The sequence below is a fragment of the Eschrichtius robustus genome, chromosome 5, assembly GCF_028021215.1.
Source record: "Eschrichtius robustus isolate mEscRob2 chromosome 5, mEscRob2.pri, whole genome shotgun sequence".
NCBI classification, from domain to species: Eukaryota; Metazoa; Chordata; class Mammalia; order Artiodactyla; family Eschrichtiidae; genus Eschrichtius; species Eschrichtius robustus.
Window position 1 is genome coordinate 34,660,432 of NC_090828.1, and position 12,785 is coordinate 34,673,216.

The window sequence follows — 12,785 nt, forward strand, 5'->3', positions numbered from 1 at the left end:
TTGTTTTTGTTTTTAATTTGAATAACTAATGTGTCCAAACTTTAATATGAACTTATTTCTTTTTGCTTCAGTACTCTACCAAACTTATCTTTTACTGCAGTAACATGATTTGGTGTATCAACCATACCATTCACTGCTTTTTATATTTATTTTTTTTAACCTCTTTATTGGAGTATAATTGCTTTACATTTTTGTGTTAGTTTCTGCTGTATAACAAAGTGAATCAGCTATATGTATACATATATCCCCATATCCCCTCCCTCTTGCGTCTCCCTCCTACCCTCCCTATCCCACCCCTCTAGGTGGTCTCAAAGCACCAGGCTGATCTCCCTGTGCTATGCAGCTGCTTCCCACTAGCGATCTATTTTACATTTGGTAGTGTATATATGTCAATGCTACTCTCTCACTTAGTCCCAGCTTACCCTTCCCCCTCCCTATGTCCTCAAGTCCATTCTCTACGTCTGCGTCTTTATTCCTGTCCTGCCCCTAGGTTCTTCAGAACCATGGTTTTTTTTTTTCAATTCCATATATATGTGTTAGCATACAGTATTTGTTTTTCTTAGTTCCCCGACCAGGGATCAAACCCACATCCCCTGCGTTGGAAGGCAGATTCTTTACCACTGGGCAACCAGGGAAGTCCCAAGCATGGTGTTCTGCAATAGTAGGGGTGCAATAAACATTTATGGGATAAAGGAAGAATAAATCTGTAAAGGTTTGGGGAAATTACATACTCTTTGGATAAAAGTCTGATTTTTTTTTTGAGGACAGGAAAAGATAGGTATAAGAGAGTCTTCTAAATTCTACAGGTACAAAGGAATGGTTTTAGAAACACACCAAGACCAGTAGAGCTTACTCCTTCATTCATTCACCCAACAAATATTTACTGAGCTCCCACGTACCAGGCACGGTTCCAGGTTCTGGAGACACATAGGGAAAGCTCCCCACCTGCATGGAACTTACAGCAAAGTAGCTAAAAGCAGAGGCTTTGCAGTCAAGCTTTCAAATCCCAGCTCTATTACTTAACTAGAGAAGTTAGAAAGGAAGTTTAAAATAAAAAATAAAAAACAAAATAAAAAAAAAAAGAAAGGAAGTTTATTGTGCTCTGCTTGCTCACCTTGAAAATGGGGATAATAGTACCTATCTTGCAGTAATATTTATGAAAATTAAGTGAGAATCCCTGTAAAGGAATTAGCAAAGCACCTGACACATAGTATATTTTTAATAAATTTTACACCCTGGGACTTCCCTGGTGGCGCAATGGTTAAGAATCTGCCTGCCAATGCAAGGGACATGGGTTCGATCCCTGGTCCGGGAAGATCCCACATGCTGTGGAGCAACTAAACCCGTGCGCCACAACTACTGAGCCTGCGCTCTAGAGCCCGAGACCTACAACTACTGAGCCCGAGCACCACAACTACTGAAGACGGCGTGCCCTAGAGCCTGTGCTCCGCAACAAGAGAAGCCACCTCAATAAGAAGCCCACACGCCGCAACGAAGAGTAGCCCCCACTCACCACAACTAGAGAAAGCCCACACGCAACGAAGACCCAACACAGCAAAAAAAAAAAAAAAAAAAAATGTACACCCCGATCACTACCACCCTCAAGTTAGTCTTATCATATTATTGTTAGTTTCTTTTTTTTTTATTTTTTTTATGGGTTTGACAGAGTTAGATCCTTAGGAAGAGAGAACAATTAGTGGGCTGCTGAAATGGCCCTGAGCAAGAAGCTATGAAGAGGAAGAGAATTTGAGACAGTTTTAAAAAAAGGTGGTGAGGGGGGCAGTATTTACCAGCAATCCCACTCAGGAGAATTGAGAATATATGTCCACGCAAAAACTTGTATTAGTCAGGGTTCTCCAGAGAAAAGAACCAATAAGATAATACAGTGATATGTATAAGAGATTTATTACAGGAAGTGAGAGCCCTCGTTTCTAGTAATAATGTTTTTTGGGTTTTTTTTTTTAAGAAGAAAGCAGTTTCTTTTTTTTTAAATTTATTTATTTATTTTTGGCTGTGTTGGGTCTTTGTTTCTGTGCGAGGGCTTTCTCTAGTTGCGGCAAGCGGGGGTCACTCTTCATCGCGGTGCGCGGGCCTCTCATTGTCGCGGCCTCTCTTGTTGCGGAGCACAGGCTCCAGATACTCAGGCTCAGTAGTTGTGGCTCACGGGCCTAGTTGCTCCGCGGCATGTGGGATCTTCCCGGACCAGGGCTCGAACCCATGTCCCCTGCATTAGCAGGCAGATTCTCAACCACTGCACCACCAGGGAAGCCCTGTAATAATGTTTATTGCCAGACTCCTGCACTCCTCCCAAATGTTCAGCGTTAACCAAGTGAGAAAGTTAACTAGGGAAGAGACAAAGGAAACCCCACAGAATCATCTAGATGAACTGGGCTGTTAGGAAATGAAGAAATGAAAAGTGTTGCACATAATTAAGACTACTGTCAATCCAAGCAGGATTCCCAGCCCGGAGTCCTCAGAGAAAAATCGCTGGGAGGGGAATTGGAAAATGAAGTGCTGGAGGCCTAGAGCAGGAGTGTGAGAAGAAACTGTGTCTTCCATTTCACGTTAATTAATACTCTCCTGCCGTTCTGAGTCTCAGCTGGGTGTATAAATGGATTCAGGACCCGTCAGCTGATAAAAGCCACAGCACAACAGAAGTAAGAGCGTGCTATCTGGTTTCTTTACCTGTCAGTTAGCCACCTGAGCCCAAGGGCGTTGTAGATGTGGCCTCAAGCCCAGTTATTTGTATTGTTCCCAGAGGCAGGGAGAGCTTGAGTCAAGGAAGCAGACGTACAAATGCACCTCAGGCCAACACCTGTTCTTATCTCATCAAAGATGCCCCTGCTCCAGCTCCTAGAGATTCTGATTCTACGCTCCTTTCCATTTTTCTCTCCCATAAGGCCTTGCCACTCTCTGCCCTCCCTCCCCCTGGCGTTTGTGTTCAGATTCTCTTTCTCTGTCAGGCCCGCTCGTACCATGACTAGTAGGAATAGTCTCCCCAGCTATCCACCTGCGTATGTCCCCAGAAGTTACCCCCTCTGGGGGTTACCCCTTCTATTCCAGTTAGCCCCAGGCTATGGGGACCTGCCCCACTCCCCTATGAGCCCAGAACAGGCCTCAGGACCCCAGTTCTCTGGTCTCTCACTTGTCTGGGTCAGGCTCCATGTACCAAGCACAAAGCCATGGCAAGTTCTAGCTCAGTAGTTTGCAACTAAAATTAAACAAACAAAATGTACAAATAACATTAACTGGCATTTAGTACGTGCTTACAGTGTGTGTGTTAGGCACTGCCCTAAGTTATTTACAGGTAGGACTCACTCACTCCTCCCAACCTCCCTATGAGGTGGGTCCTGTTATTAACTCATTTTACAGAAGAAAAACTGAGCTACAGAGAGGCTAGAAAAACTGCCACAGGTAACAAGCTAGGCCATGGCAGAGCCATGATTCAAACCCACACAGTCGTATTCCAGGGCTCAACTCTGATCACAATCTTATAACACAGCAAAATACAAATATACACTCAGTCCCTGCCTAAAAGAGGCCTCTAACTCAGCAAGGGAAGCAGACAGTGGATTATAGCCACAAATTCACAAGTCATGGCTTTATCTTGGTGATTCCCCTCATACAACAGATACACATCCTGCACCAAGTCCAGTTGGGAACTTCCTGCTAACGCATGAAGCAGAACTGATTACAACCAAAAGAGGAGGACAATTACACATTCTCTTTTAAAGCAGGAAGTTACTCACTGAGAAAATATTTTCTCATTCTTATGTGAATACTAATGGCTAAAACAGAAAGAACACATCTTGTACATCAACCACACCTCAATTTAAGAAAAATAAAATTAAATAAATAAATAAAGGACACATCTATAGCTCAGGAGATAGCATTTCTCACATCCAACCAAATATAGGCCATGAGAAAGTGAGATCATACCCGAAATCCTGGGAAATTCAGCCTAATATTTCCTAATTTGATCTTCTCTTGGATTCTCTTCCCATAAAACTAACCATGGTAACATTCTAAGTGAGCCTAGAAGACAGTTCTGACTCATTCTAAGAGAATGTTGAGAAGCTGGACAACTGTGGAAATAGAACGAGCAATCCTTTCAAGAAAGAGATAGGGATTTCCCTTGTGGCGCCTCGGTTGAGAATCCGCCTGCCAGTGCCGGGGGGCATGGGTTCAAGCCCTGGTCCGGGAGGATCCCACATGCCGCAGAGCAATTGGGCCCGTGCGCCACAGCTACTGAGCCTGCGCTCTAGAGCCCGCGAGCCACAACTACTGAAGCCTGTGCTCCTAGAGCCCGTGCTCCGCAACAAGAGAAGCCACCGCAATGAGAAGCCCACGCACCGCAACAAAGAGTAGCCCCCGCTCGCCGCAACTAGAGAAAGCCTGCGTGCAGCAACGAAGACCCAACGCAGCCAAAAATAAACACATAAATTTATTTAAAATAAATAAATTAATTTTTTTTTAAAAAGAAAGAGATAAATAATTAAACCAAATGTTATTGTACTTATCTAGGCTCTTATTGTTCTCTTTTGATGCACCATCAGTGACTAATTCAGTTCGAGTCAGACATCCAACAACTGAGCAAAAGAATCGATTCAGATCCAAAGAAAGGTGACACACAGGTAGTACACACTCAGGCCAATAACCAAAGTCCAGGGTGACAGAACTAAGGGACACATTGCCTCTAAGGGAACACAAATTTATCCTATTTTTAATGTTCCCCAGAAAAGCTTTCAGAGTCTATCTAGGTGAAATGATGGGGTATCTGATAATACTGAAGCCCAGAACACTTTCCATTTTAAACCCCCCTTTGGATCCCAGGACTCCTCCCTGCCACAGCAGCCAGCATGGAAAGACAAGACTGAAGCTCACCAACTTTCACAAAGTTTGCCTTTGTGCCAGAGACAACGCTATGTGTTCCCCCAACCTCCTTTCATTTTCCTCCTGACACACAACTTGTCTACTGTGGTTGGATGGGGCACATGAGTTCTAACCAAAGGAATGAGGGTGGAATGCATATCACTTTCAGGCCTGTCCCTAAAGTCTCTTGTGAGATCTTCCACTCGCTTCCTTCATCCACCAGCCAGATATAGAGGATCCTGAGGAAAACTCCAAGCCCTCCGATGATGAGCACATGCAACAAAGCACTACAGTACCACCCGCACCAGACTGCAACATGAGTGAGAAACTACCCTTCATGTGTGAAACCACATTTTGGCATAGGTTTGTTACAGCAGCTAGTGTGGATCACTCGATGAATACAGCTTGTGTGTGCCGTGATCTCACTGTGATCCCACTGTGGGAGCATCAGTTCATCTGGAAAATTCACACCTACCTGTGTCATTGCCAATGCAATCAATTATCAGGCAGATGCCCAGGGGCTTGCTCTGCATCTTATATCTCTCTTCCAGTACGTGCTGGAAAGGAAAGCAGGGATTGTTAAAGACCCTAAACATTGTTCTTTTCCTCAAGGTTCCACCCATATGATCTTTTCTTTTGGATTTCCTTAAATTTCCTTTTGGCAGGTGAGTCACTCAATAGGCACAGGCTGAAGTCATCACAGCTGACATTTCCCTTCAATATCAACAAGCTACTTCAGTTTCTATTTAATTTTAATAAAAATTGCAGTCTCTTTACGCATGTCGTAGCTTTGTGGGATAAAGATAATTTAAAACACAGACAAAAGATGGGTCATATGTTTCCACAGTAACCTGAGATTGTACAAGTGATATCTTTCCAAACCAATACAAAAGGAGGCCTTTCTATTATGGAGAAGAGGTATCAGCATAGAAAAAGTCAGACCAAGTCAAGGTTCAGTGTCACTGCTTACTTATATATTCAGCAATCACTCAGCTAGGAAGAGAAATGCCACTTTGGAATTTTCCTGCATTCCAAAGTTCACTAATGCAATCCACTTGAACCTCTTTCTCTTTGCTACAACCAAGGTTCCCCTTTAGAACAGAAGAGTTCTCAGAATAGCACACCCTCAGCATCCTATTGTTACAAAGAATTCTTAATGGACAGATATTTTTAAAGCCATCAGTGTTCTCCACAGATACTGTGCTTGCAATACAATACCAAATCAGATCATTTATTCTGTACCTGAGGTAAAAATGCTTCTGATTCCTGAATGGATGTCTTCACTGGTTCTCCTGGGGGATGAGAGAGAAATCATTTACAAAGCTGAAGGAGAACTAGCCCTAATCCTAGTTCCTGCAGGCTGCGTTTCTTTATGTCACACCATTTTTCTTTCCCTATTTTCTTCCGCCTACTGTCTTTTCTTTCCCCAGCTATGCTCAGCCCCAAGCTTCTAATCTCACCCTGAAAAACCTAACTGATAAGAAAACACAAGTCCCCATGCTAAACAGGGGTTATGTAGAAAAACTGCTTAAATAGAAGTATAAGAAGGCTCTCCCTTGCCCTTCTCCAGGTAAGGACCCAGTGACTGGTGAGGTTTTAACCTGATAGGGAGAATTTAATAAATTAACCACCCAACAATATCAATAGCTTTACTGCATGTGCTGAAATTGTGCACAATGCCTCAAGGGAACAACCTTAGAGACACAGAGAAGGGAAAGCTTTTGTGGGTCTGCCACTTATAGAACAGATGGCCATGTTTTCTTAGTCCAGTGATATTGGGAGATCATAAAATAAAATGTCAATGGTAAGATAGGGGACAGTGGGCTTAGCAAATATAGATGAACCTAGAGCAACCTCTGTAGATAAAAAATGACTTCACTAGTCCCAGGGAGGTGGAAAAACCACCAGTTTTGAAGCCATAAAGGGCTAGCTGAAACCCTAGCACCATCACTAACAAGTCCTGTGATCTTGGGCAAGTTTCTGAAGTCTCAGGGTGTGTTGGGTTTTGTTTTGTCTTGTTTTGTTTTTTAATCTCAGAGATGAGCATCTAATTTATGACTGCTGCAAAAATGAGAAATAATGTCTAAAGACAGGCAAAGAAAATGCCAATATTTGGTAAGGTTTGGGGGAAATGAGCACTTTCAAATGGTAATGCTGTATAAGTTGAAACAGTCTTTTTAAAGGACAATTAGCAATACCTTTAAACCAACATTCTGCTTCTAGAAGTTTATCCTAAGGAAATAATAGAGCGCATGTGCAAAAATGTCAAGGAGATGTACTGAAGGACTGTTTGTAATGGCCCTAAGCTAGAAAGAAACTAAAAGCCTACCAACATGAAACTGGTTAAATAAATTATGATACCTACAATGGAATACTACACAATGTTAAAAAGGATACGAGAAATCTTTATGTATTTGACATGAAAAGATATGCAGGATGTATTAAGTGAAAAATAGATTACTGAATAATATTATAATATGGAGCCAACGTACTTAAAAATTTTACATGTGTTTGTGTGCGTATACCTACATATACTTACTAGAGGTACACAGATCAAACATTAATAGTGGTTATGTCTGATACTCAGAATTAAGAGGAAATTTCACTTTATCTTTTTGTATTTCAGCAATCATGGCTTAACAGAATTAAAAAAACACACAAAATAATATAGTAATATGTCCATCTCAGTTCAGGGCACTTAGCACTTACTAAGAGTGCTTAATAAATTGTAGTTATTATCATCATCATCCAATTGAAATCTATTTGGAAGTCCAAAATAATATGAATACTTGGTTTGATTATTTTAAACTTCTATTAGATTAAGGTCAAGTTATCAGGATGCTTTTCTCTTTTACTAGCAAATGAACCACATCCAGGCAAAAGCAGGCAACTAGCTCTCCAAAGGATCTGCAGGGCTGTTGGGAGCCTCACTTACCTCACCTGTTTGATTACCATCAAGGATAAACCTGCCATCAGGGAGCCCAATGGAAAAAACACTGATTATTATTATTATTTTTTTTTATTATTATTTTTGGCTGTGTTGGGTCTTCGTTTCTGTGCGAGGGCTTTCTCTAGTTGTGGCAAGCGGGGGCCACTCTTCATCGCGGTGCGCGGGCCTGTCACTATCGCGGCCTCTCTTGTTGCGGAGCACAGGCTCCAGACGCGCAGGCTCAGTAATTGTGGCTCACGGGCCTAGTTGCTCCGCAGCATGTGGGATCTTCCCAGACCAGGGCTCGAACCCATGTCCCCTGCATTGGCAGGCAGATTCTCAACCACTGCGCCACCAGGGAAGCCCAACACTGATTATTTTAAATTCCTATCCAAATCTACCAGGTCTCCCATTTTAAACAGCTAATTCTCACCACCTCACCAGTGTTTTAAGAAACATACTGTCACCTCAGAAATTAATTTGCTCCTCAACAGCTTTTACTGGAGAGCTGACTTTTACGAAGGGAATGCTGGGCATGAGCTGCTTCATCTGGCTGAGCTGGGCAGAAGGCTTGCAGGTGCACACAGACAGCATGTCGGCTGAGTCATGAGGTGTTGCCATATACAGGAGGTTTCCATCAGGCCACTGCCCTGCTCTCTACATTCAGGATCGCCCCTGCACACAAATTCCAAGCACCTCAGGGAAGACTGAGTCCTCCTTACCTGTCTATGCAGCCCCACCTCCGGGAGTTCTTAAGTACTACACTAAGAGACTGAGTCTCAGCCCTCACTTCAAGGAGGACTCAAGACAAGCAAAAAATACACTTCTTGAAAATGTTGGGATCAAGTGCTGATGTTTTAAGAGCAATGAGAGGGATCTTTAGGTCCCATTTGTTTATTTTTGTTTTTATTTCCATTACTCTAGGAGGTGGATCAAAAAAGATCTTGCTCTGATTTATGTCAAAGAGTGTTCTTCCTATGTTTTCCTCTAAGAGTTTTATAGTGTCCGGTCTTACATTTAGGTCTCGAATCCATTTTGAGTTTATTTTTGTGTATGGTGTTACGGAGTATTCTAATTTCATTCTTTTACATGTAGCTGTCCAGTTTTCCCAGCACCACTTATTGAAGAGACTGTCTTTTCTCCATTGTATATCTTTGCCTCCTTTGTCATAGATTAGTTGACCGTAGGTGCGTGGGTTTATCTCTGGGCTTTCTATCTTGTTCCATTGATCTATGTTTCTGTTTTTGTGCCAGTACCATATTGTCTTGATTACTGTAGCTTTGTAGTAGAGTCTGAAGTCAGGGAGTCTGATTCCTCCAGCTCCATTTTTTTCCCTCAAGACTGCTTTGGCTATTCGGGGTCTTTTGTGTCTCCATACAAATGTTAAGATGATTTGTTCTAGTTCCGTAAAATATGCCATTGGTAATTTGATAGGGATTGCATTGAATCTGTAGATTGCTTTGGGTAGTATAGTCATTTTCACAATGTTGATTCTTCCAATCCAAGAACATGGTATATCTCTCCATCTGTTGGTATCATCTTTAATTTCTTTCATCAGTGTCTTATAGTTTTCTGCATACAGGTCTTTTGTCTCCCTAGGTAGGTTTATTCCTAGGTATTTTATTCTTTTTGTTGCAATGGTAAATGGGAGTGTTTCCATAATTTCTCTTTCAGATTTTTCATCATTAGTGTATAGGAATGCAAGAGATTTCTGTGCATTTATTTTGTATCCTGCAACTTTACCATATTCATTAATTAGCTCTAGCAGTTTTCTGGTGGCAGTTTTAGGATTCTCTATGTATAACATCATGTCATCCGCAAACAGTGACAGTTTTACTTCTTCTTTTCCAATTTGTATTCCTTTTATTTCTTTTTCTTCTCTGGTTGCCGTGGCTAAGACTTCCAGAACTATGTTGAATAATAGTGGTGAGAGTGGACATCCTTGTCTCGTTCCTGATCTTAGAGGAAATGCTTTCAGTTTTTCACCATTGAGAATGATGTTTGCTGTGGGTTTGTCATAGATGGCCTTTATTATGTTGAGGTAGGTTCCCTCTATGCCCACTTTCTGGAGAGTTTTTATCATAAATGGGTGTTGAATTTTGTCAAAAGCTTTTTCTGCATCTATTGAGATGACCGTATGGTTTTTCTTCTTCAATTTGTTAATATGGTGTATCACATTGATTGATTTGCGTATATTGAAGAATCCTTGCATCCCTGGGATAAATCCCACTTGATCGTGGTGTATGATCCTTTTAATGTGTGGTTGGATTCTGTTTGCTAGTATTTTGTTGAGGATTTTTGCATCTATATTCATCAGTGATATCGGTCTGTAATTTTCTTTCTTTGTAGTGTCTTTGTCTGGTTTTGGTATCAGGGTGATGGTGGCCTCATAGAATGAGTTTGGGAGTGCTCCTTCCTCTGCAATTTTTTGGAAGAGTTTGAGAAGGATAGGTGTTAGCTCTTCTCTAAATGTTTGATAGAATTCACCTGTGAAGCCATCTGGTCCTGGACTTTTGTTTGTTGGAAGATTTTTAATCACAGTTTCAATTTCATTGCTTGTGATTGGCCTGTTCATATTTTCTGTTTCTTCCTCGTTCAGTCTTGGAAGGTTATACCTTTCTAAGAATTTGTCCATTTCTTCCAGGTTGTCCATTTTATTGGCATAAAGTTGCTTGTAGTAGTCTCTTAGGATGCTTTGTATTTCTGCAGTGTCTGTTGTAACTTCTCCTTTTTCATTTCTGATTTTATTGATTTGAGTCCTCTCCCTCTTTTTCTTGATGAGTCTGGCTAATGGCTTATCAATTTTGTTTATCTTCTCAAAGAACCAGCTTTTAGTTTTATTGATCTTTGCTATTGTTTTCTTTGTTTCTATTTCATTTATTTCTGCTCTGATCTTTATGATTTCTTTCCTTCTGCTAACTTTGGGTTTTGTTTGTTCTTCTTTCTCTAGTTTCTTTAGGTGTAAGGTTAGATTGTTTACTTGAGATTTTTCTTGTTTCTTTAGGTAGGCTTGTATAGCTATAAACTTCCCTCTTAGAACTGCTTTTGCTGCATCCCATAGGTTTTGGGTTGTCGTGTTTTCATTGTCATTTGTCTCTAGGTATTTTTTGATTTCCTCTTTGATTTCTTCAGTGATCTCTTGGTTATTTAGTAACGTATTGTTTAGCCTCCATGTGTTTGTCTTTTTTACGTTTTTTTCCCTGTAATTCATTTCTAATCTCATAGCATTGTGGTCAGAAAAGATGCTTGATATGATTTCAATTTTCCTAAATTTACTGAGGCTTGATTTGTGACCCAAGATGTGATCTATCCTGGAGAATGTTCCGTGCGCACTTGAGAAGAACGTGTAATCTGCTGTTTTTGGATGGAATGTCCTGTAAATATCAATTAAATCTATCTGGTCTATTGTGTCATTTAAAGCTTCTGTTTCCTTATTTATTTTCATTTTGGATGATCTGTCCATTGGTGTAAGTGAGGTGTTAAAGTCCCCCACTATTATTGTGTTACTGTCAATTTCCTCTTTTATGGCTGTTAGCAGTTGCCTTATGTATTGAGGTGCTCCTATGTTGGGTGCATATATATTTATAATTGTTATATCTTCTTCTTGGATTGATCCCTTGATCATTATGTAGTGTCCTTCTTTGTCTCTTGTAACATTCTTTACTTTAAAGTCTATTTTATCTGATATGAGTATAGCTACTCCAGCTTTCTTTTGATTTCCATTTGCATGGAATATCTTTTTCCATCCCCTCACTTTCAGTCTGTATGTGTCCCTAGGTCTAAAGTGGGTCTCTTGTAGACAGCATATATATGGGTCTTGTTTTTGTATCCATTCAGCAAGCCTGTGTCTTTTGGTTGGAGCATTTAATCCATTCACGTTTAAGGTAATTATTGATATGTATGTTCCTATGACCATTTTCTTAATTGTTTTGGGTTTGTTTTTGTAGGTCCTTTTCTTCTCTTGTGTTTCCCACTTAGAGAAGTTCCTTTAGCATTTGTTGTAGAGCTGGTTTGGTGGTGCTGAATTCTCTTAGCTTTTGCTTGTCTGTAAAGCTTTTGATTTCTCCATCAAATCTAAATGAGATCCTTGCCGGGTAGAGTAATCTTGGTTGTAGGTTCTTCCCTTTCATCACTTTAAGTATATCATGCCACTCCCTTCTGGCTTGTAGAGTTTCTGCTGAGAAATCAGCTGTTAACCTTATGGGAGTTCCCTTGTATGTTATTTGTCGTTTTTCCCTTGCTGCTTTCAATAATTTTTCTTTGTCTTTAATTTTTGCCATTTTGATTACTATGTGTCTCGGCGTGTTTCTCCTTGGGTTTATCCTGTATGGGACTCTCTGCGCTTCCTGGACTTGGGTGGCTATTTCCTTTCCCATGTTAGGGAAGTTTTCGACTATAATCTCTTCAAATATTTTCTCTGGCCCTTTCTCTCTCTCTTCGCCTTCTGGGACCCCTATAATGCGAATGTTGTTGAGTTTAATGTTGTCCCAGAGGTCTCGTAGGCTGTCTTCATTTCTTTTCATTCTTTTTTCTTTAGTCTGTTCCGCAGCAGTGAATTCCACCATTCTGTCTTCCAGGTCACTTATCCGTTCTTCTGCCTCAGTTATTCTGCTATTGATTCCTTCTAGTGTAGTTTTCATTTCACTTATTGTATTGGTCATCTCTGTTTGTTTGTTCTTTAATTCTTCTAGGTCTTTGTTAATCATTTCTTGCATCTTCTCAATCTTTGCCTCCATTCTTATTCCGAGGTCCTGGATCATCTTCACTATCATTATTCTGAATTCTTTTTCTGGAAGGTTGCCTATCTCCACTTCATTTAGTTGTTTTTCTGGGGTTTTTTTCTTGTTCCTTCATCTGATATATAGCCCTCTGCCTTTTCATCTTGTCTATCTTTCTGTAACTGTGGGTTTTGGTCCACAGGCTGCAGGATTGTAGTTTTTCTTGCTTCTGCTGTCTGCCCTCTGGTGGTTGAGGCTATCTAAGA

The 12,785-nt window shown here is 40.8% G+C and overlaps 1 protein-coding gene across 1 annotated transcript in view; it reads right to left on the reverse strand.

The window, feature by feature from the left end:
• CFLAR (CASP8 and FADD like apoptosis regulator) overlaps nt 1-12,785 on the reverse strand; it is a 62,915-nt gene that overhangs the window by 22,542 nt on the left and 27,588 nt on the right. Inside the window, exons 7-8 of the mRNA XM_068544674.1 lie at nt 6,115-6,164; nt 5,348-5,429 (exon numbers count right to left, since the gene is read on the reverse strand). Coding sequence (XP_068400775.1) covers nt 5,348-5,429; nt 6,115-6,164 — 132 coding nt within the window. The remainder of the gene's footprint in view (nt 1-5,347; nt 5,430-6,114; nt 6,165-12,785) is intronic.